This window comes from Emys orbicularis, chromosome 4, assembly GCF_028017835.1.
Source record: "Emys orbicularis isolate rEmyOrb1 chromosome 4, rEmyOrb1.hap1, whole genome shotgun sequence".
Classification (NCBI taxonomy): Eukaryota; Metazoa; Chordata; order Testudines; family Emydidae; genus Emys; species Emys orbicularis.
In genome coordinates, this window is record NC_088686.1 from 130,049,973 (window position 1) to 130,071,059 (window position 21,087).

Genomic DNA, 21,087 nt, shown 5'->3' on the forward strand with positions numbered 1-21,087 from the left:
CCGGGGGGGTGCCTGGGTCAGCTGGGGGGAGATACCACTGCAGGGGGGCTGGGGGGAGATACCACTGCAGGGGGGCTGGGGCGGGGGGTGCCTTGGTCAGCTGGGGGCAGATACCACTGCAGAGGGACTGGGGGGGGGTGCCCAGGTCAGCTGGGGGCAGATACCACTGCAGGGGGAGTAGGGGGGTACCCGGGCCAGACCATGCTGCAAAGGGTCTTGCTGCCCTTTGATCCTCCCTGTGTCTCCCCAGCCCCATGCACTAGCCTCTGAGACCCCCACTGCCCCCATACCCACCGAGACAGCGAAGGCGATGGGCCCAGCGAAGCTCCAGACCAGTGTGTCGTAGATGGAGAGCCAGCAGAAATCGGGGTTCCCGTAGCCTTCGGGGTCCAGCCCCACAGCCAGCCCTGCGAAGAGAGTAGCCGCATGGCTCATCACATCACATCCTGGCAGGGTACGGAGGAGCCAGCAATCCATGAGCCCTCAGACCGGGAAGGATGCGGTCAGTCTTTACTGAGTGCTTGGGAGCGGCTGCCGGCGTCAATCTCACCCAGAACATCCCTATCCCTTATCGCAAGGTGACATCTGAGGGGTCGGATTGTGAGCCTGTGTGCCGGTGGGACCCAACAGCCCGGAGAGACGTTAGCTAGTGCGAAGGGCTGGTCTCCAAAGAAGGGGTGACGCCCTGCCCCATGGGAGAGGTCCATGGATACCAGACCTGCCACTGGAACGTCCCTACGTACCATCAGCGAGAGGACAAAAGACATTTGTTCTCCCTCGTCCCCGTGAAGTGGAGTCAGGCAAGTGGATTCCTCCCAGCAGCTGAGTTTGCAGCTCAGAGCACATGGCAGGAGGGGGATCAAACCCCCAAACAAAAGAAACTTGGGATCTTTGTGCTGCTTGGACGCTGGGGGGCCAAGTGTTTCTAGGAATAAGCAAGAGCTGCCCAGCTGGTTGGCCTGGGTTAGCCCTAAAGGACACATAGAGCTGGCTTCTCATAGAAGCCTCTATTACCTTTTGAAACTTAAGATTGGAACTCATTTGTGTATCTGTTACCTGCTGTAACCTCGTCAGTAACCCTCGTTACCTTTTCCTAGCTAATAAATCTGTAGCTGGTTTGTTAGAGAACTGGCTGCAAGCCTTGTCCTTGGGGTGAGATCTAAGGTGCAACTGAGCTGGGGGAAGTAGGGTGACCAGACATCCCGATTTTATCGGGAGTGTCCCGATATTTGCTTGTTTGTCCCGCGTCCCAACCGATGTTCGGTCAGGACGCAGGACAAACAAGCAATTTTGCCCTCCGCTCCGGCGCACAGGCGGAGCCCAGAGGGGCTCGTGCCCCCCCCCCCCGCCCCGACTCCGCTCCCTCCTTCCCCCATTGGATCCCTTCCCAAATCCCCACCCTAGACCCGCCCCCAACCCCGCCCCCTCACTGCCCCATTGGATCCCTCCCCAAATCCCCGCCCTGGCCCCGCCTCTTCCCCAAGCATGCCGCATTCCTCCTCCCTCCCAGGCTTGCACTGATCAGCTGTATGGCGGCGCAAGCGCTGGAGGGAGGGGGTGACACCAGCGTGCGTGGCGCGGCCATGAAGAAGGTAGGGCCAGGGCGGGGATTTGGGGAGGACAAAATTGCTTGTTTGTCCAGCGTCTCGATCCGCGTGAAGGTGGGAGAGGCCGCAGGGCGCCCGGCCGGGCTGCCAGTGCCATGCCCAGACCCCGCGCCTGAGGGGCAGAGCTGCCGCCCACTGGCCCCCTCCCCTGGGGCGGCTGGCGGCCCCTGTTCCTCAAGGCCTCCCGTGTCCCCCGGCCCCTTTGCCCAGCTGTTGCGCGTGCCATGCCCTGCCCCGAACCTCCCGGGGCTGCAGCGCAGGGACGGGCTGCGGGCGGGTCAGCGCTACAGGCTGTTCTTGTACATGGGGACAGACTCGCCCCACGCACAGGGCAACTCGGTGGGGTCACAGCGGCCGCAGGCTGAGCACGCCCCAGCCGCTCGCTTCCTAATCCTGGGGTGCTCTGTACTGCAGGGCAGAACTGCCGCCTGCCTGAAATGCTGCTGAGTGGGCGGGATTGCACCAGCTGGGCACCTTCCCCTACGGGGGGGAAGTGGAGACGAGGCGAGCTGGTGCGGGGGAGGGGGGGGGTCCGGCAGCTTTTTTTTTTTTTTTCTGCTCCGCCGTCCCCCCCGCGTTCCGATATTTCACCTTTGTCATCTGGTCACCCTAGGGGGAAGTGACTGGTCCTTTGGGACTGGGAGTGACCTGAACCTTGCTGTGATCTGTGGTGAGTGACCAGCTACCACAAAGGCCGGAATGCCCCAGGGGACTGTCTGTGACTCCAGAGGCATCCACACTAGATAACTGGTTGCTGAGGGCTCAGTACAGAACTCCCAGCCAGCATGGGGGGCAGGGGTGCCCTGCTCCTCCCAGCCTGCCGAGAGCATTCCCCTCCCTGCCTTGCACAGCTGCTGACAGCGGAGACATGGGAGCAGACATAGCCCCAGCAGGGAGGCAGGGCAGCGCCGGGCTCACCTGTGATGAAGGCTGGCACGCCCCAGCCCACCATATAGTAGAAGCGCATGGGGCTGTGGTTGATGTCCCGCACCTCGGTCAGCATGCGGTAGAGATGCAGCGCCTCCAGCAGGAGCCATGCGAAGGTGCACATGTAGAAGAAGTGCAGCAGGATGGCGATCACGGTGCAGGCAAACTGCGGGGAGAGCCGGGCGTTAGGGAGTGGGGGGAGCCAGCACAGCCAGGGAAAGGCCCCAGGACACCCCAGTTAGCGTGTGCCCCACAGGCTCTGGGGTGCCCTGCTGCCCCCAGCTGGGAGACTGCACACTGCAGGGCCTCCATGCCTGGGCTCAGCCAGCCCTGCCGGGGCTCCATGCGGAGGCACAGGGCCCAGCCACCGCCTGCACAAGGGTCACGAGACCGCTCAGCGCCCACCCCTGTGCCAGTCGCGCTGCAGGAGGGACCCAGGCTGGTCCAGCCCCCCACCACCCTGCCCACAGGCTCACGGGGACGTCGGCCTGGTTGATGCCCAGCAGGAAGACGAGCTCGGCGAGGAAGAGGGCGGCGGCGGTGTTCTTGCGGATGCTGTGCTGGTTGGCGTGCAGGGCGCGCAGGCCAGCCAGCACCAGGAAGGTGAGCAGGAGGCTGCCCAGTGTCACGGCCACGGAGGCGTAGGTGATGGTCTGCAGCGGCAGGATCTCCCCGTTCTGGGGGGCAAAGGGGGGCTCGTTGAGCAGCAGCCAGGCACCATGGGCCCCGCCCCCCAACCAGCTCGGGGCTCAGAGATCACCATAGCCCCACCCTCTCTCACATGGGGCCTGCCCATGGCTCCACCTCCTTGGGGATGGGACTCCTCCCCCTCTCACCCCTTACACTGTGGGCCCACTCCCTGGGGGATGGGGCCCCACCCCACTTCTAACACTGTGACCCCGCCCATGGCTCCGCCTCTGGATAACTGGGCTCCTCCCCCTCTCACCTCTAACACTGTGACCCCGCCCATGGCTCCACCCCCTGGCTTGGGGCCCTGCCCCCTGCCTGCTCACCTCTCTCCTGGAGATGTCCATCAGCACAGCGAAACTGGTCATGTGGCTGCACTGGCAGCTGACATGGCTCTCGTTCCTGAAGACCAGCTCGCAGCCCCTGGCTGACCAGCCGCCCGCCCCGCCAGGCCTGGGGAGCAGGAAAGCCGGAGTTGGGTGGGGCTCTGGGCTCGCAGGCCCTGTCACCTCACCAGGGTCCCCCAGAGCCCTCCCTCGCAGGTACTCACAGCATGGAGTGGTTCCAGAAGACGCAGATGGGCTTGGAGCGCTCCTCCGTCTCCAGCAGCCGGAACTGCACGGTGACGGGCTTCTCCAGCGCCTGCGGTCCCCGCTGCTCCTCGGCGTGCACGCTGATGCTCACCACCGGCGTGTTGATGACGGGCCGTTTGGGGACCCTGCAGGAACAGCCGGGGCATGGGACCCAGCGCCACGCGTCCGCCTCGCCTCGGCCCCAACGACCGGGACCTGTGTGCTCCGCCCACCCCAGCTACCTGCCCCCCGTCTGCGCCCCCTGTGCCTCTGCCCCCCTACAGCTACCTGCCCACTTCCTGCGCCTCCTGTGCCTCTGCTCCCCCAGCTACCTGCCCCCCACCTGCGCCCCCTGTGTCTCTGCTCCCCCCAGCTACCTGCCCCCCACCTGCGCCCCCTGCGTCTCTGCTCCCCCAGCTACCTGCCCCCCACCTGCGCCCCCTGTGTCTCTGCTCCCCCCAGCTACCTGCCCCCCACCTGCGCCCCCTGCGTCTCTGCTCCCCCAGCTACCTGCCCCCCACCTGCGCCCCCTGTGTCTCTGCTCCCCCAGCTACCTGCCCCCCACCTGCGCCCCCTGTGCCTCTGCCCCCTACAGCTACCTGCCCCCCTGCCTGTGCCCCCTGCGTCTCTGCTCCCCCCAGCTACCTGCCCCCCTGCCTGCGCCCCCTGCGTCTCTGCTCCCCCAGCTACCTGCCCCCCACCTGCGCCCCCTGTGTCTCTGCTCCCCCCAGCTACCTGCCCCCCGCCTGCGCCCCGTGTCTCTGCTCCCCCCAGCTACTTGCCCCCACCTGCGCCCCCTGCGTCTCTGCTCCCCCAGCTACCTGCCCCCACCTGCGCCCCCTGTGTCTCTGCTCCCCCCAGCTACCTGCCCCCCGCCTGCGCCCCGTGTCTCTGCTCCCCCCAGCTACTTGCCCCCACCTGCGCCCCCGTGCCTCTGCCCCTCACCCGCTACCTGCCCCCTGCCTGCAGCCCCTGTGCCTCTGCCCCCTACAGCTACCTGCCCCCCACCTGCACCCCCTGCGTCTCTGCTCCCCCCAGCTACCTGCCCCCACCTGCGCCCCCTGTGTCTCTGCCCCCCACCCGCTACCTGCCCCCCGCCTGCAGCCCCTGTGCCTCTGCCCCCTACAGCTACCTGCCCCCTGCCTGCAGCCCCTGTGCCTCTGCCCCCTACAGCTACCTGCCCCCCACCTGCGCCCCCTGCGTCTCTGCTCCCTCCAGGTACCTGTCCCCACCTGTGCCCCCTGTGTCTCTGCCCCCCACCCGCTACCTGCCCCCCGCCTGCAGCCCCTGTGCCTCTGCCCCCTACAGCTACCTGCCCCCTGCCTGCGCCCCCTGCGTCTCTGCTCCCCCCAGCTACCTGCCCCCACCTGTGCCCCCTGTGTCTCTGCCCCCCACCCGCTACCTGCCCCCCGCCTGCAGCCCCTGTGCCTCTGCCCCCTACAGCTACCTGCCCCCCACCTGCGCCCCCTGTACCTCTGCCCCCCACAGCTACCTGCCCCTGCCTGCGCTCCTGTGCCACAGCTACCTGCCAGAGGAGATGGGTCCCAGCCCAGTTCCCAGCAGGGCCGTGGAGACCGAGCTCCCCTGGGGACCCCGCAGGGCAGGGCCATGGCATGTTGGCTGAGGGTAAACAGGGGCCTTCACTGCCTCTCCCTGCCCTACCCCGCACCATATTCTCCCCAGTGCTCCCTCCCCCCGGGCTCCTCCCCCCAAAGCCCCCCCAGCTCCTTTCCCCAATGCAACCCCCCCCCCCCCGGCTCCTCTCTCCAATGCCCTCCCCGCGCCTCTCCCCAGCACCCCCACTGCGCCCCCGCCGGCTCCTCTCCCCAGCGCCCCCCCCGGGCTCCTTTCCCCAGCGCTGTGGGTACCGCAGGCTCCGCTTGTCCGTGTCGTACTGCTCCGGCAGCAGCCCTGCCAGCGTGCGGTAGATAATCACGCTCGCCACGGCCTGGCCCTCACTCAGGTTCGGATGCCTCTTGTGCCTGGTCACCAGTGACGGCTCCTCCTCCTCCTCTGCAGAGCTGGGGGGCTGCTTGGCACTGCCCATGGGGGGGTCTGGAGGGAGAATCAGGGTAGGTGAGAGCTGGGCCGGACCTTGCTCCTGCGAGGGCAGCATAGACCCAGGCAAGGACCAGTCCCACCACACTCCCTGCACTACAGGCCGGTGCCCGCAGAGAGCGCCAGGCTGTGCCATGTTCCCCCAGGGCTGCAGCGGGTTTAGGATTACAGCCCAGCCCTGGGCTCCCGCCAGCTCTGCCGGTGCCCCTCACTCCCCACCTGCTGCCCCCTCAATCCCAGCCCTGGGCTCCCCCCAGCTCTGCCAGTGCCCCTCACTCCCCACCTGCTGCCCCCTCAATCCCAGCCCTGGGCTCCCCCCAGCTCTGCCAGTGCCCCTCACTCCCCACCTGCTGCCCCCTCAATCCCAGCCCTGGGCTCCCCCCAGCTCTGCCAGTGCCCCTCACTTCCCACCTGCTGCCCCCTCAATCCCAGCCCTGGGCTCCCCCCAGCTCTGCCAGTGCCCCTCACTTCCCACCTGCTGCCCCCTCAATCCCAGCCCTGGGCTCCCTCCAGCTCTGCCGATGCCCCTCACTCCCGACCTGCTGCCCCCTCAATTCCAGCCCAGGGCTCCCCCTCCAGCCCTCCCTCAATCCTGGGCTCCCCATAGGTGCTGCCCAGCTCCACCCCCTGCTGGCACCCCCCGGTGGGGTACTGCCGCTTACTCACCTTTGCCCTCGGGCGCCCGGAAGACGGTTTTGGGGAGGATGACGGTGGTTTCCAGGTCTGCGGGCTTCTCGCCCCGCAGCGCCTCGTAGTGGGGCAGCTTGGCGCCAGCAAAGTTCCCCTTGTCCAGCCGCACTACGGAGATGACTGGCGGAGAGACCCCCCATGAGGGGCTGGGCCTGCCGATGGCACAGCCTTCCCCCGTCGAGCTCACCCCACCCTCCTGCCCATGCTGGCTCCCAGTTCGGCCCAATCCACACCCTGCAGGGCTCGGCTGCCTGGACCCAGACCCCAGCCACCACCTGCTGCCACCCCCCTGCACCACCACACAGGCCTCCCAGGCTGGGCAGCCAAGCCAACATATGGCCATGATTCTGGGAGCCTTGGAGACTCCCGGGCCCAGCCATGGGGGCGCCGAGTGCCCATCTTCCCCGGACTGGGGCTGCTGAGGAGCGGGCCCTGCGGGGGATAAGGCTGGGCTCCCTAACACGCTAGGGCTCCCCTTCTGGCTCCCGGGCACAGCAGTCAGCACCCCCTGTGGAGCCAGCACCAGCTGAGCCATGATGCACGGGCCGGAGGAGGTGCCCAGAGAGCCCCTCGCCCCACCGAAGCCCATGAGCTGCCTGCTGGGGGGCCTGGCTCTGGGGCTGGACAGGCCCCCCAGGGCGTGGGGCTGCGACAGCCGGTTGGTCTGCGGAGCCATGTCCCCACCCTGAGCCCAGGGTGCCCTGCCAGGGCCAGGAAGCCATGAGAGAGCTGAGCCCCAGCTGGTTCTGCCCGTCCCTGAGCAGCCAGGGAGGGGGGAGTTCCAGGATAACCCCCCACCCCACCAGAGACAGGCACGCCCCCTACGGGCAGTGCCATGCCTGCAGGTGGGGCTGGTCAGATCCGTGCCCTCGTCCTGCCCCATGGCCGAGCAGCGGCACCTAGGAACAGCGCAGGGTGCAGTGGGGTCGGCCCACTCAGCTCCACGCTCCTCAGCCCCCCACCTGGCCTCCGCCCAGCCCCACGCTTCTCAGTCCCCCACCCGGCCTCCGCCCAGCCCCACGCTCCTCAGCCCCCCACCGGTTTCCCTGGCCCCCTCAGCTCCTGCCCTCACCGGCCATGTCAGGAGTTGGCTGGCCCTCTGCAGCAAGCCCCCAGGCCCAGACAACTGCCACCCTCACTGCACATGGGCACAGCCAGGCCCACTCAGAAACAGCCCCCCCCACGTGACAGCCACGCCCCCATGCAGCGGCCACGCCCCCCACGTGGCGGCCACACCCTCACCGATGTTGGGCGTGACGAGGGTGAAGGGGCTCAGGTAGGTCTGGCGCAGGTTCTGGCCCAGGGTGCTGGCGTAATCCTCGTAGCGCTTCAGCAGCCAGGCCGTGCCGCCCTCCGTCTGCTGGATCAGCTCCCAGTGGCGCTTGTTGTTGGGGTCCAGCAGGGCACTGCCCACCCGCAGCAGGTTCTGCCAGGGTGGCACCATGAGCACGGGGCCCTGCTGGGCTGACACACGGGGCACCCCCGGGTCGGGGTCCAGAGCACAGGCCTGGCTAGGCACTGCGGCAGGCATGCTCGTCACCATGGTGACCGAGCGCCTGGGTCCCACCCCTCCGGGGCTGAGCCAAGGTCGCGTTCGGGTCTCAGTGGAGCCATCCGGGGATCCAGTTCCATGGCTCTTATGCTGGCACCCAGCACCGTGGGGTCAGGGTGTCTGGGGCCCTGCCCGACCTGGGGGACCCGCCTGCCTCTGGGGGACCCACCTGCCCCTGGGGGACCCATCCAACCCCATGGAATCCGCCCAACCTGGAACCCGCCTGCCCCTGGGGGACCCGCCCAACCCCGTGGGACCCACCCATCCCGTGGGACCCACCCAACCCTGTGGGTTCTGCCTGCCCCATCTCCCCAGCCGGGCATTTTGCTTGTGGGTGTGAGGGGGAATCACCTGCCCCAGGCCACAAGAGCCCCAGGAGTCCCCTGGGCAGCCTGCACCAAGCGACACTGGGGCCCCACATCCTTCCTGTCAACCCCCTGCCCATGCACCTGCCACCAGCCATGCCCAGCCTGTGTCCTGTAAGGCGTCACCGAGCCGCCCAGCCACCCTGTGCCCATACCCAGGGGCAGCCCGGACAGGCATGGCAGTGCTCAGAGTCTTTCCCAGGTTCCCGTGCCAGCTGCTTTACACAGGGTCAGTCTCCAGCTTGCCCCATGGGGTACACGTGTGGCCCCAGCAGGGGAGCATCCTTTGATCACAACAAGCCCCCCGTGCCCATGAGCCAAGGTCCCTCCCTCTCTAGGCAATGCCACCTGAAGCCCCCACCCCTGTGCCTGCCTGGCAGGGCTTCCCTGCGCCACCCCAGCTGCTCTCCCGACCCGCTGGCACCTCAGTGAAGTGGACGTCCTGTGTGGCGGCCAAACCGAAGCCCTGCTGGTGGCTCTCATGCTGCAGGAGGCGGGCACAGAGCTGGTACGCCACCCGCACATCGCTGCCAAAGTAGCTGGTTGTGTGCTGGGTGGCATTGTGCAGCTGCAGGGCCGCCTGCTGCACCAGCCCCGGGTCCAGGAGCGACTCGTTCCGCAGCAGCCGCTCCACCTGCGCCAGGCAAGGCAGTCATCAGTGCTGGGCACTGGGGCACCGGAAGGGGCACAGGGGCATGAGGGGCCTCAGACCAAACATGGCCTGGGGGACTCAGGGCCGGGCACATGGGAGGCAGGGGGGCCTCAGACTGAATACGGCCTGGGGGCTCAGGTCCGGGCACTGGGGAGGCGGAGGGGCCCAGGCTGAACGCAGCCTGGGGGCCTCAGCACTAGGCACCTGGGGGGACACAAGGGCATGAGGGGCCTCAGACCGAACGTGGCCTGGGGGGCTCAGGGCCAGGTGCTGGGAAGGCAGGGGAGTCCCAGACCGAATGCAGCCTGGGCTGGGGAGAGGCCTCATGGCTGAGATCCAGCTGCCTTTGGAGCCCAGCTCTCATGATGCCCTCCCCAAGGATGGGACTGGTCAGTTTGTGGGAAAACCCCCTCTGATTGGCTGCCTTCCCCACTGCCCCGTCTCCTGGGGAAGGGCAGCCAATCAGAGCTGCTGCAGGAAGCTGGCAGAGTCCCCCCACCCCGATACCTTTGCATGGGGGGCGCTAAACAGCCCAGCAGGTCAGGACCTTTCCCACAGTGAGTGACAGGGCAGCTCCTCGGCCCCCCGCACACTTGTCCTGGGCAGAGGCAGAGAGGGGTGAAGACCCCTGAAGACGCCGCTGGCCTGGAGGGGGAGAGGAGCCCCCAGCACCCCCAGCCTGGGAGAGGAGGTGAAGCCTGAGGGGGGCTGGGGACAGAACAGGGGGGCCAGGATGAAGTGTGGGGCAGGGCAAGGGGAGCCTGGCAGCTCCGATGGCCCCTGCGCTGGGGCTGGCCCAGAGCACAACACGACCTCGTCTAAAGCGCCTGGTGCTGGGGGGCCAACTCCTGTGGGGCTGCCCGTACAGGGAGCACCACTCCCAGCATGCACTGCTGCACCGCACCCCAGGCCTCACCTCTCCAGGTGGAGCAGTGCATTCTGGGGCCCCCTGGAGTCACAGCCAGGGCGCTGGGCGCTGCCGAGGGGCCCTGGCAGGGCTGGGTCTGGGCTTTCCGGCTCTGAGGGTGCTGGGCAGACGCCACTTACCAGGCTCCGGAGCTGGGCGAAGGGCAGCGAGGTGCAGTTGAAGAGGTTGGGAGCCAGCCAGCCCTTGTGCTCGTCACAGTGCCGCACCGCGGTGCCTGCGGGAAGACAGCAGGGGTCACCGCGGGGCGCCCCGGCCCTGCCCACCCACCCCCTGCCGCCAGCAAGTCAGCGCCGTCCTGCGCCCTCAGCTCCTGAGCAGGCGGGCACAGGGCATCACGCTGCAGCCGTGGCACGAGGGCGCATCGAACACCGTCTCCCATCGCAGCGGCACATATTTACCGAAGGATCCTCGGGGGCAGGGCGACGCGGCGGGCAGCCCAAAGCGGGTGCGGGGCCACCAGATGTTGGCTTCGATGGCACGGGGGCAGCTGTCGTAATTCACTGCACGGCAAAGAGGCGAATCAGAGCGAGAGCCCCGTGGTATCCGGGCAGGTGCCCCAGCTGGGCAGGTCCAGGGACCAGCTTTACCTCAGTGTGCTCAGGGGAGCCCTGGTTGGAGGGCACACAGGCCACAGGACAGCCCCGGGTTGGGGGGTTGCTATCACAGACCCTGCCTGGACAAGGGCCTGCCGGGGGGTGGGCAGGCAGCGGAGTCCATGGGGAGTCTGGGGAACAAGGGAGTCAGGGGGACGGGACATCACCCTTGGCCGTGGGCCACATCCTGGCTGGGAGACCTTGGCAACCGGCGGCCCAGAGACCCCCTTCGCCAGTGGGGGGGGGCCACAGTTCAGGGGCTACGGTCCGTTCAGCCCCCTGCTGATACTGACAGCTCCACCCTCCAATCCCAGGGTGGGGCGGAGCTATCCAATATGACCCCACCCCCCCAGCAACTCCTTTATTTCCTGCTGCAGGGTCCCTGCCATGCCCTGGGGACTGCATCCTCCTATGCCCTGGGCGCCGGGCCTTGCCATGCCCTGGGGACCGGGCCACACCATGCCCTGGGGGCTGCACCCGCTGTGCTCTGGGGGCCGGTCCCTGCCATGCCCTGGGGACTGGGCTCTGCCATGCCCTGGGGGCCGGGCCCCACCTCACCCTGGGGACCGCGTCCTCCTATGCCCTGGGGGTCGCACCCGCTGTGCCCTGGGGGCTGGGCCCTGCCCTGGGGGCCGGTCCCTGCCATTCCCTGGGGGCTGTACCCGCTGTGCCCAGGGGGCCAGGCCCTGCCATGCCCTGGGGACCGCGTCCCGCTGTGCCCTGGGGGCAGTCCCTGCCATGCCCTGGGGACCGCATCCTCCTATGCCCTGGAGGTCGCACCCACTGTGTCCTGGGGGCTGGGCCCTGCCCTGGGGGCCGGTCCCTGCCATTCCCTGGGGGCTGTACCCGCTGTGCCCAGGGGGCCAGGCCCTGCCATGCCCTGGGGACCGCATCCCGCTGTGCCCTGGGGGCAGTCCCTGCCATGCCCTGGGGACCGCATCCTCCTATGCCCTGGAGGTCGCACCCACTGTGTCCTGGGGGCTGGGCCCTGCCCTGGGGGCCGGTCCCTGCCATGCACTGGGGGCTGCACCCGCTGTGCCCTGGGGGCTGGGCCCTGCCATGCCCTGGGAGCCGCGTCCCGCTGTGCCATGGGAACCGCGTCCCGCTGTGCCCAGGGGGCCGGGCCCTGCCATGCCCTGGGGACCGCGACCCACTCTGCCCTGGGGACCGTGTCCCGCTGTGCCATGGGGGCTGGGCCGACCTTCGCAGCCGTTGGCGGTGACCTCAGCAAAGGGGTTATCACAGCGGTCGCAGCGTCGCCCGATGACGCCTGGCTTGCACTGGCACTGCCCTGTCTCGGGGTCACAGAGCCGTGCCAGGGAGCCCGTGGGGTAGCAGTCGCATAGCAGGCAGGAGTCGCTGGCCAGCGGGCGGTAGTGATTCTCCTGGGGGGCAGAACACAGGATGTTAACCCCAGGGAGCAGCTGGCAGCCCTGGGCAGCCAAACCCCATCTATCGACCAGGCAGCCCACAGGCCGCTGCAGGGCCCGATCCACCCATTGCCTCCCGCCCCATGGGGCTCCTCTCGGTGGAGGGAGAGTACAGCCCCCACCCATCCAGCTAAGCCTGCTGGCAGGACCTAGTTAGTGCCATGGGGGGGGGGCTGACTCGCTGAGACACGCCAAACTCTGCTCACGCATGGACCCCCATACAGCCAGCAGGCACTGCCACCGACCATGTCCCACTGCCAGCCCCTCGGCTGTCTATTGCCCAGGCCATGGGCAGAGCCATTCCATGGGGCAGGTACCACCAGAGCCCAGCAGCCCAACCCCACCAGCCCGCGCCCAAGGCTGCAGAGGGCAAAAAATCTCACAATCCACCTGGGCCCTCAAACTGCCTCATGAGAGTGCTTGTCCCAGTGCTGCTCAGCTCCGGGCCCCTGCTGGAGCCCTTCTGGGAACCTGGCGTGGGTGGGGACACAGGGCCCAGGGCCAGAGCCAAGCAGGGGGGCAGGGGACGGGCAGCACAGCCAGACTGCAGCGGGGGGCTGATGGGAGGGGCAGAAGGAGCTGAAAGCCCAGGAGCTAAGCTCTGGGTCACTGGCACTGCCCAGCAGTGCTATCCCCCCAGCTGGGCTGAGCACCCCCCCAATCCCCCTGCAGTGGTATCCCCCCCCCATACCTCCACTCCCCCTGCAGTGCTATCCCCACACACACCTCCCCAACCTGCAGTGGTGTCTCCCCCCAGCTGACCCAGGAACCCCCTCAATCCCCCTGCAGTGGTACCCCCCATACCCCCACTCCCCCTGCAGTGCTATCCCCACACACACCTCACCAACTTGCAGTGGTATCTCCCCCCAGCTAGCCGCCCCCCCAGGCCCCCTGCGGTGGTATCTCCCCCCAGCTGACCCAGGCACCCCCCCCCAGTCCCTCTGCAGTGGTATCTCCCCCCAGCTGACCCGGGCACCCTCCCACTCCCTCTGCAGTGGTATCTGCCCCCAGCTGACCCGGGCACCCCCCCCCCCAGTCTCCCTGCAGTGGTATCTCCCCCCCAGTTCCCCTCCAGTGGTATCGCCCTCACTCACCCTGCAGTGACACTCCCCGCTGGTTTTGTTGCAGTCAGGGTCGAAGCCTTTGCTGACGTCACAGTTGCAGGGGCCGCACATGGGGTGCCCCCACCACCCCCGCGGGCACGGCTGGTCACTCCTGCGCAGAGCAGCCCCAGCTTCGTTACCTGCACCCACACGGCACACGCTGCCCCCCCCACGCCCTCGCTGGGCACCTGGCACTCACCCGTGTGGGCTGCAACTCCCCCACACGCCATCCACACACAATTACTGCATAAATCTCTACTATATGCACACACACACAGCGTACATGTGCAGTGCAAACACACACTCACTAAGTACACCTGTATGGCACACACACTGCATACGCCTGTACAGCACGCATGCACACACACACCCTGAGTGTACACTTACACTGCACACACATAGTCACTGAATACACCTGCATGGGGCATGCACACTCACATACTCACTCCATATCTCTGCACTGCACACATATGCACACACACATAGTGTACACCCACATGGTGCTCTCTCACACACATACACACTGCATACAGCTGCACAGCACACCCACAGAGTTAGGGTGACCAGACAGCAAGTGTGAAAAATTGGGATGGGGGTTGGGGGGTAATAGGAGCCTATGTAAGACAAAGCCCCAAATGTTGGGACTGTCCCTATAAAATCAGGACATCTGGTCACCCTACACAGAGTATACACCTGCACTGCATGCACACTCACTGCCTACACCCCCACACTGCACACCCAGTACTACGTCCACACAGAGCACACCTGCACTGCATGCACACTCACTGCCTACACCCCCACACTGCACACCCAGTACTACGCCCACACAGAGCACACCTGCACTGCATGCACACTCACTGCTTACACCCCCCCTGCACACCCAGTACTACGCCCACACAGAGCACACCTGCACTGCATGCACACTCACTGCCTACACCCCCACACTGCACACCCAGTACTACGCCCACACAGAGCATGCACCTGCACTGCAGACTCCCCCCCCCACACACACACACGTCCTGGCATCTCACTTGTTTTCGCAGTAGGGGCCGAAGTAGCTGGGGGGACACTCGCAGGTGTAGCCGTGAGGGGCGCTGGGCTTGCGAGTGCACGTGGCCTGGTGCTCACAGGGGTTGAGGGCACACACGTGGGCACAGCTGTCTCCATAATAACCTGGGGCAGGAAGGAGGAGACACCTGGCGGTTCAGTGTCCCGATGCCCCAGCCCGGGGCTCCCATGGCTGCCCGCCCCTGCTGGCTGAGGATGAGTGATGCTCCGAGCGTGCGGCACCAGAGCCAGGGTGGCCTTGGCCCCAGCTGTCCTCCAGGGGGCTGGCCAGCCATGGGGTGCCCCTTGCGTGTGATCAGCTCCCCACAGCTCCCCAGCCTGGCTGAGATGTGCCCCGCTGATCCCAAGGGGCTCCTGGGGGCTGTACCGGGGGGGGGGGAAATACCCCTGAAGCTGCACATGGGGCTGAGCCGATCCTGTGCACAGGGATCGCCAGGCAGCACGTGACCCCCCTGCACCCCCCCGGTGTGGGCACCGCAGGGCAGAGAACGCTGCCCCCCCCGCCCCCGCCCAGCTCCTGGCCCCTCACCTGAGTCACAGCTGCAGGAGAAGCTGTCCCAGTCGTCGTTGCAGTAGCTGTTGGCTGGGCAGGGGCTGGAGTCGCAGGGGTCAGGGACACTGCAGCCACGCTCCACGTTCACCCGCTCGGCTTGGTTCACGTTCAGGGCCACGGCACTGGCCGCCGTCTCGCCGATCCGCACACCCTGCCAGGGCACAAGGGGCCCCGGTGAGCCTGGCATTGGCCCCGCCCCCTTCTGTCCCCCTCAGAGCAGGCCCAGAGCCCCACCGAGAACGGGCCCACAGCCCCCCTGAGAACGAGCCCACAGCCCCCCCGAGAATCAGCCCACAGCCCCCCCCAAGAACGGGCCCACAGGCCCAGGGCCGGCTCCAGGCACCAGCACAGCAAGCAGGTGCTTGGGGCGGCCAACGGAGAAGGGCGGCCCATCCGTCTCTTCAGCGGCAATTCGGCGGTGGGTCCCCCACTCCTTCTCGGAGCGAAGGACCTCCCGCCGAATTGCCGCCCAAGAGCCACAGATCGCGATCGAGGCTTTTTTTTTTTTTTTTTGCTGCTTGAGGCGGCAAAAACCCTGGAGCCGGCCCTGCACAGGCCTCCCCAGAATAGGCCCAGAGCCCCCCTGAGAAAGGGCCTAGAGCCCCCCCGAGAATGGGCCTGGAGTCCCCCCGGCAGGGGGCTGGGTTCCCCCATCAGTCCCCTTGTTTGCATGTTTCATGCTGTGCCACAGACCCAGTAGCTGGGGATGGAAACCGGCCCCCAAGGGCCGGTCTGTGACAAGCTGTAGCTGCTGGGACTGGCCACTAGAGGGCGCCATAGTCTCATCCCGGGACCCTGGAAGTGCCTGTTATCCGAGGGGGCAGCAATGGGGCTGCCCGAGAGCCAGGAGTGTAGGTCTGGCCCTGGTGCTGCCATTACCTGCCCCCCCCCCCAAGGCGCCAGGTCCCAGCTGGATGGGCCCATCCCCCTGGCTGGGACCCAGATGAGGGTGCAACCCCCACAGCACCCCCAGTACCTGCATGCAGCCGCGGAATCCCTGCTGCACCTGGCCCCCTGCACCCGCCACGCCACCCACGCTCAGGTTTCGCAGCTTCAGCCCCTGCAGCTCGCTGCTGGGGACCTCCAGCACCTGCAGAGAGACCGGTGAGCACTGGGCCCTGCAGAGCTCGGGGGAGCCCAGGGCTGGGGATAGCAGGGGGCTGCGGGTTGGGAGTGGGGGGCACCAGCAGAGCTGAGGGGGAGCCCAGAGCTGGGATAGCGGGGGCGGGGTGGAGGGGCACTGGCAGAGATGGGGGGTGGGGGGAGCCCAGGGGTGGGGTAGCAGGGGGCTGCGGGTCGGGAGTGAGGGGCGCGGGTGGAGCAGGGAGCCCAGGGGTGGGGTAGCAGGGGGCTGCGGGTCGGGAGTGAGGGGCGCGGGTGGAGCAGGGAGCCCAGGGGTGGGGTAGCAGGGGGCTGCGGGTCGGGAGTGAGGGGCGCCGGTGGAGCAGGGAGCCCAGGGGTGGGATAGCAGGGGGCTGCGGGTCGGGAGTGAGGGGCGCGGGTGGAGCAGGGAGCCCAGGGGTGGGGTAGCAGGGGGCTGCGGGTCGGGAGTGAGGGGCGCCGGTGGAGCAGGGAGCCCAGGGGTGGGGTAGCAGGGGGCTGTGGGTCGGAGTGAGGGGCGCGGGTGGAGCAGCGAGCCCAGGGGTAGGGTAGCAGGGGGCTGCGGGTCGGGAGTGAGGGGCGCGGGTGGAGCAGGGAGCCCAGGGGTGGGGTAGCAGGGGGCTGCGGGTCGGGAGTGAGGGGCGCGGGAGGAGCAGCGAGCCCAGGGGTGGGGTAGCAGGGGGCTGCGGGTCGGGAGTGAGGGGCGTGGGTGGAACAAGGAGCCCAGGGGTGGGGTAGCAGGAGGCTGCGGTCGGGAGTGAGGGGCGTGGGTGGAGCAGGGAGCCCAGGGGTGCAGTAGCAGGGGGCTGCGGGTCGGAGTGAGGGGTGCCGGTGGAGCAGGGAGTCCAGGGGTGGGGTTGCAGGGGGCTGCGGGTCGGGAGTGAGGGACGCGGGTGGAGCAGGGAGCCCAGGGGTGGGGTAGCAGGGGGCTGCGGGTTGGAGTGAGGGGCGCCGGTGGAGCAGGGAGCCCAGGGGTGGGGTAGCAGGGGGCTGCGGGTTGGGAGTGAGGGGCGCGGGTGGAGCAGGGAGCCTAGGGGTGGGGTAGCAGGGGGCTGCGGGTCGGAGTGAGGGGCGTGGGTGGAGCAGGGAGTCCAGGGGTGGGGTAGCAGGGGGCTGTGGGTCGGGAGTGAGGGGCGCGGGTGGAGCAGGGAGCCCAGGGGTGCGGTAGCAGGGGGCTGCGGGTCGGAGGGAGGGGCGCCGGTGGAGCAGGGAGCCCAGGGGTGGGGTAGCAGGGGGCTGCGGGTCGGGAGTGAGGGGCGCCGGTGGAGCAGGGAGCCCAGGGGTGGGGTAGCAGGGGGCTGCGGGTCGGGAGTGAGGGGCGCGGGTGGAGCAGGGAGCTCAGGGGTGGGGTAGCAGGGGGCTGTGGGTCGGGAGTGAGGGGCGCGGGTGGAGCAGGGAGCCCAGGGGTGCGGTAGCAGGGGGCTGCGGGTCGGAGGGAGGGGCGCCGGTGGAGCAGGGAGCCCAGGGGTGGGGTAGCAGGGGGCTGCGGGTCGGGAGTGAGGGGCGCCGGTGGAGCAGGGAGCCCAGGGGTGGGGTAGCAGGGGGCTGCGGGTCGGGAGTGAGGGGCGCGGGTGGAGCAGGGAGCCCAGGGGTGGGGTAGCAGGGGGCTGCGGGTCGGGAGTGAGGGGCGCCGGTGGAGCAGGGAGCCCAGGGGTGGGGTAGCAGGGGGCTGTGGGTCGGGAGTGAGGGGCGCGGGTGGAGCAGGGAGCCCAGGGGTGCGGTAGCAGGGGGCTGCGGGTCGGAGGGAGGGGCGCCGGTGGAGCAGGGAGCCCAGGGGTGGGGTAGCAGGGGGCTGCGGGTCGGGAGTGAGGGGCGCCGGTGGAGCAGGGAGCCCAGGGGTGGGGTAGCAGGGGGCTGCGGGTCGGGAGTGAGGGGCGCGGGTGGAGCAGGGAGCCCAGGGGTGGGGTAGCAGGGGGCTGCGGGTCGGGAGTGAGGGGCGCCGGTGGAGCAGGGAGCCCAGGGGTGGGGTAGCAGGGGGCTGCGGGTCGGGAGTGAGGGGCGCGGGTGGAGCAGGGAGCTCAGGGGTGGGGTAGCAGGGGGCTGCGGGTCAGGAGTGAGGGGCGCTGGTGGAGCAGGGAGCTCAGGGGTGGGGTAGCAGGGGGCTGCGGGTCAGGAGTGAGGGGCGCGGGTGGAGCAGGGAGCTCAGGGGTGCGGTAGCAGGGGGCTGCGGGTCGGGAGTGAGGGGCGCCGGTGGAGCAGGGAGCCCAGGGGTGGGGTAGCAGGGGGCTGCGGGTCGGGAGTGAGGGGCGCGGGTGGAGCAGGGAGCTCAGGGGTGGGGTAGCAGGGGGCTGCGGGTCAGGAGTGAGGGGCGCTGGTGGAGCAGGGAGCCCCTGTTGCTCTCACCCCTGCTCTGTTGTTGGCCACAAAATTCAGTTCAAATGTGAAGAAACAGACACAAGGTTTAAAAGAACGACAGCAACAAACAGCCCCCCCGCGCCTTGCCCAGCCCCCATCCTGCCCCCTACATGTCCCCCCAGCCCTCATCATCCCCCATTTGCCTTGCTCCCTTCCCCCTGCATCTGCCCCCCATCCTTCCCCCCACGCCTCACCTGGCCCCCCAACCTGGCCCCCACACTTCACCCAGCCCCCACTTCTGCCCCTTCACCCCCTTTAGCCTGCCCAGATCCCCCCGCGCCTGGCCAGCCCCACCCCTGCTCTGTGCCCGGCAGCCCCCGCACCTGGTGCAGGCCGTAGTCGAGGGCCAGGACAGCCAGGCCCTCGGCCTCCGCGCTCTCCCGCCCACGCCGCAGTTCCAGCTGCAGGTGGTGCCAGTCGCCATCGTTCACCTTCACCTGGTGCAGCTGGAGTGTCCAGCCGCGGCCGCCAGGCTGGGAGACGCTCGTCAGCACGTGCCCCTCGCTCAGCTGGGAGAGACGGGGGTGGTCAGGGGGGTAGGGGGCTGGGGGCAGTGGGGGGAGCACGGTGGGAGTAGGGGGCCTGGGGCAATGGGGCAGGAATGGGGAGTGAGGGAAAGAGGTGGGCAGGGGGCAGTGGGGGGAGCGGGCTGGGAGGGGGGATGAGGGGAGCAGTGGGGGGAGTGGGGGGTAGAGGGGCAGTAGGAGGAGCAGGGTGGGAGGGGGATGAGGGGGGGAGTGGGCTGGGAGGGGGGATGAGGGGAGCAGTGGGGGGAGTGGGGGGTAGAGGGGCAGTAGGAGGAGCAGGGTGGGAGGGGGATGAGGGGGGGAGTGGGCTGGGAGGGGGGATGATGGGGGCAGTGGGGGGAGCCGGGTGGGAGCAGGGGGGCAGTGGGATCCAGGGGGCAGTGAGGGGAGTAGGTGGCCGGGGCAGTGGGGCAGAAACAGGAAGCGGGGTGGGAGCAGGGGTAAGTGGGGGGCAGGTGACAGTGGGGGGGGGACAGGGGGCAGCGGAGTCCAGGGGGCAGTGTGGGGAGCAGTGGTCTGGGGTCCCAACTGCTGGGACACGCCCAGCGGGTGTCATGAGAGCCCGTGGGTGGGTGCTCAGATGCTGGGCAGGGGCCCCTGGGGACGGGGAGCATCTCCCAGATCCGGGTGCTCCCACCTGCCCTGGTGCGAGGGGCCCCGGGATGGGCAGCGTTAGCCGGAGGCCAATGGGGCGTGTGGGGCCATGCCCTGCCCCCGCCTCTTGCAGCCCATGTGGGGCCGAAGCCAGGGGGCCTGAGCGCTCTGGCACCAGCCCAGCAGAGGGCGGGTGCGTCACTGCCCAGGGCACCGTGCCGGGAATGGGTCTCGCTCTCACCTGGGTAGTAGGGGGGTCGTGCTCCTGCCTCCCCCAGTCTCTGGCACCCACAGGGAGTCCCTATGGGATGACGGCCCCTCCCCCCGTGGCACCCACCTGCCGGGCGATGGCCCCTCCCCCCGTGGCACCCACCTGCCGGGCGACGGCCCCTTCCCCCGTGGCACCCGCCTGCCGGGCGATGGCCCCTCCCCCCATGGCCCCCTCTCCGGGTGACGCCCCGTGCCCCACCTGCAGGGTGATGGTGGAGAACTGCCCAGCCAGGGCCCGCAGGAGGATGCTGTTGGCCTGGCGGGTGCGGAACATGAGCCCCAGGTGCCAGGGCAGCGAGATGCTCAGGGCCAGGTCACTCCAGGCCACCAGGCTGCTGCCCACGAACCGCTGGGGATTTGCCATCTCTGCAGGAGACACCGGCTCAGCCCATGGGGCCTGCTCCCCCCTCCACAACAGGGGCCTGCTCCCCCCCCCCACAACCAGGGCCTGCTCCCCCCCCCACAACAGGGGCCTGCTCCCCCCAATGGGCCATGCATCCCGGGGACCAGCACTTGGGCAGTGGTTTGTGGCTTCATTCGTGTAATACCTGCCATCCCCCTGCCCGGCTTTGTCCTGGAGCCTCCTGCCTGCCCCCCCGCCTACCCCCCAAACCCCTGCGGAAGCCCCCGCCTGGCCCCAGAGCCCCCCACCTGCCCCCCTGAGCTCCCCTCAAGCCCCCACCTGGCCCCAGAGCCCCCCACCTGCCCCCCCGAGCCCCCGCTGAAGCCCCTGCCTGCCCCCCCGACCCCCTACCTTGCCTGCAGTTCTTGCCCCCAAAGCCCAGGGGGCACTGGCAGCTGAACATGTCCCACTGGTTGACGCAGGTGCCCCCGTTGTGGCAGGTGTTGCTGTCACAGACGTTCTTCTTGGCAGAGCAGCCTGGGGGGGGCGAGAGCCAGGCTGAGCCCCAGCTGATGGGTGGGTGTTCCCCAGAGACGGGGGGGGCAGATGATGCTTCGGGGCTCAGGGAGAGGCACAGACCCAATGGCAGCCCCTTCCCAGGGTCTGAACCCCATGACAGATGGCAGAGGTACCCCCAGAACCCATCCTGCCTGGCTGCATCCCCCGTCCTGTAGTACCGGGCACGGTGCCCCACAGCTCCTATCCCAACCATCCCCCCCCGCCACCCAGCACCCCCCCCAGCTCCTATCCCAGAGCCCGCCCCTGGGCCCACCCCCGGCACGGTGCCCCCCAGCTCCATTCCCAGAGCCCCCCCCCCCCCCCCGGAGCTGCCCAGCACCCACCCGGTACAGTGCCATTGTTGGCGATGAAGTCGGCCATGTCCAGCTGGCGGTTATCGATCAGCAGGTTCCGGATGCAGCCCACGAACTGCCGGTTGCGCACCGGGAAGCTCTCCGGCAGGTCGGGGACCCCGCCCAGGAGCAGGGGGCCCGTCAGATCCAGGGATCTGGGCAATGGAAGCAGAGTCACACAGGGACATGGCATTAGGGTGG

General features: G+C 68.6%; 1 protein-coding gene across 1 annotated transcript in view; it reads right to left on the reverse strand.

The window, feature by feature from the left end:
- CELSR2 (cadherin EGF LAG seven-pass G-type receptor 2) overlaps positions 1–21,087 on the reverse strand; it is a 62,261-nt gene that overhangs the window by 6,554 nt on the left and 34,620 nt on the right. Inside the window, exons 7-26 of the mRNA XM_065402979.1 lie at positions 20,878–21,041; positions 20,387–20,512; positions 19,832–19,998; positions 18,565–18,750; positions 15,762–15,875; positions 14,762–14,936; positions 14,196–14,337; positions 13,156–13,276; positions 11,833–12,016; positions 10,437–10,538; positions 10,158–10,252; positions 8,883–9,092; positions 7,784–7,967; positions 6,518–6,661; positions 5,662–5,848; positions 3,772–3,939; positions 3,548–3,674; positions 3,011–3,211; positions 2,526–2,700; positions 295–407 (exon numbers count right to left, since the gene is read on the reverse strand). Of these exons, the coding sequence (XP_065259051.1) occupies positions 295–407; positions 2,526–2,700; positions 3,011–3,211; positions 3,548–3,674; positions 3,772–3,939; positions 5,662–5,848; positions 6,518–6,661; positions 7,784–7,967; positions 8,883–9,092; positions 10,158–10,252; positions 10,437–10,538; positions 11,833–12,016; positions 13,156–13,276; positions 14,196–14,337; positions 14,762–14,936; positions 15,762–15,875; positions 18,565–18,750; positions 19,832–19,998; positions 20,387–20,512; positions 20,878–21,041 (3,085 nt within the window). The remainder of the gene's footprint in view (positions 1–294; positions 408–2,525; positions 2,701–3,010; positions 3,212–3,547; positions 3,675–3,771; positions 3,940–5,661; positions 5,849–6,517; positions 6,662–7,783; positions 7,968–8,882; positions 9,093–10,157; positions 10,253–10,436; positions 10,539–11,832; positions 12,017–13,155; positions 13,277–14,195; positions 14,338–14,761; positions 14,937–15,761; positions 15,876–18,564; positions 18,751–19,831; positions 19,999–20,386; positions 20,513–20,877; positions 21,042–21,087) is intronic.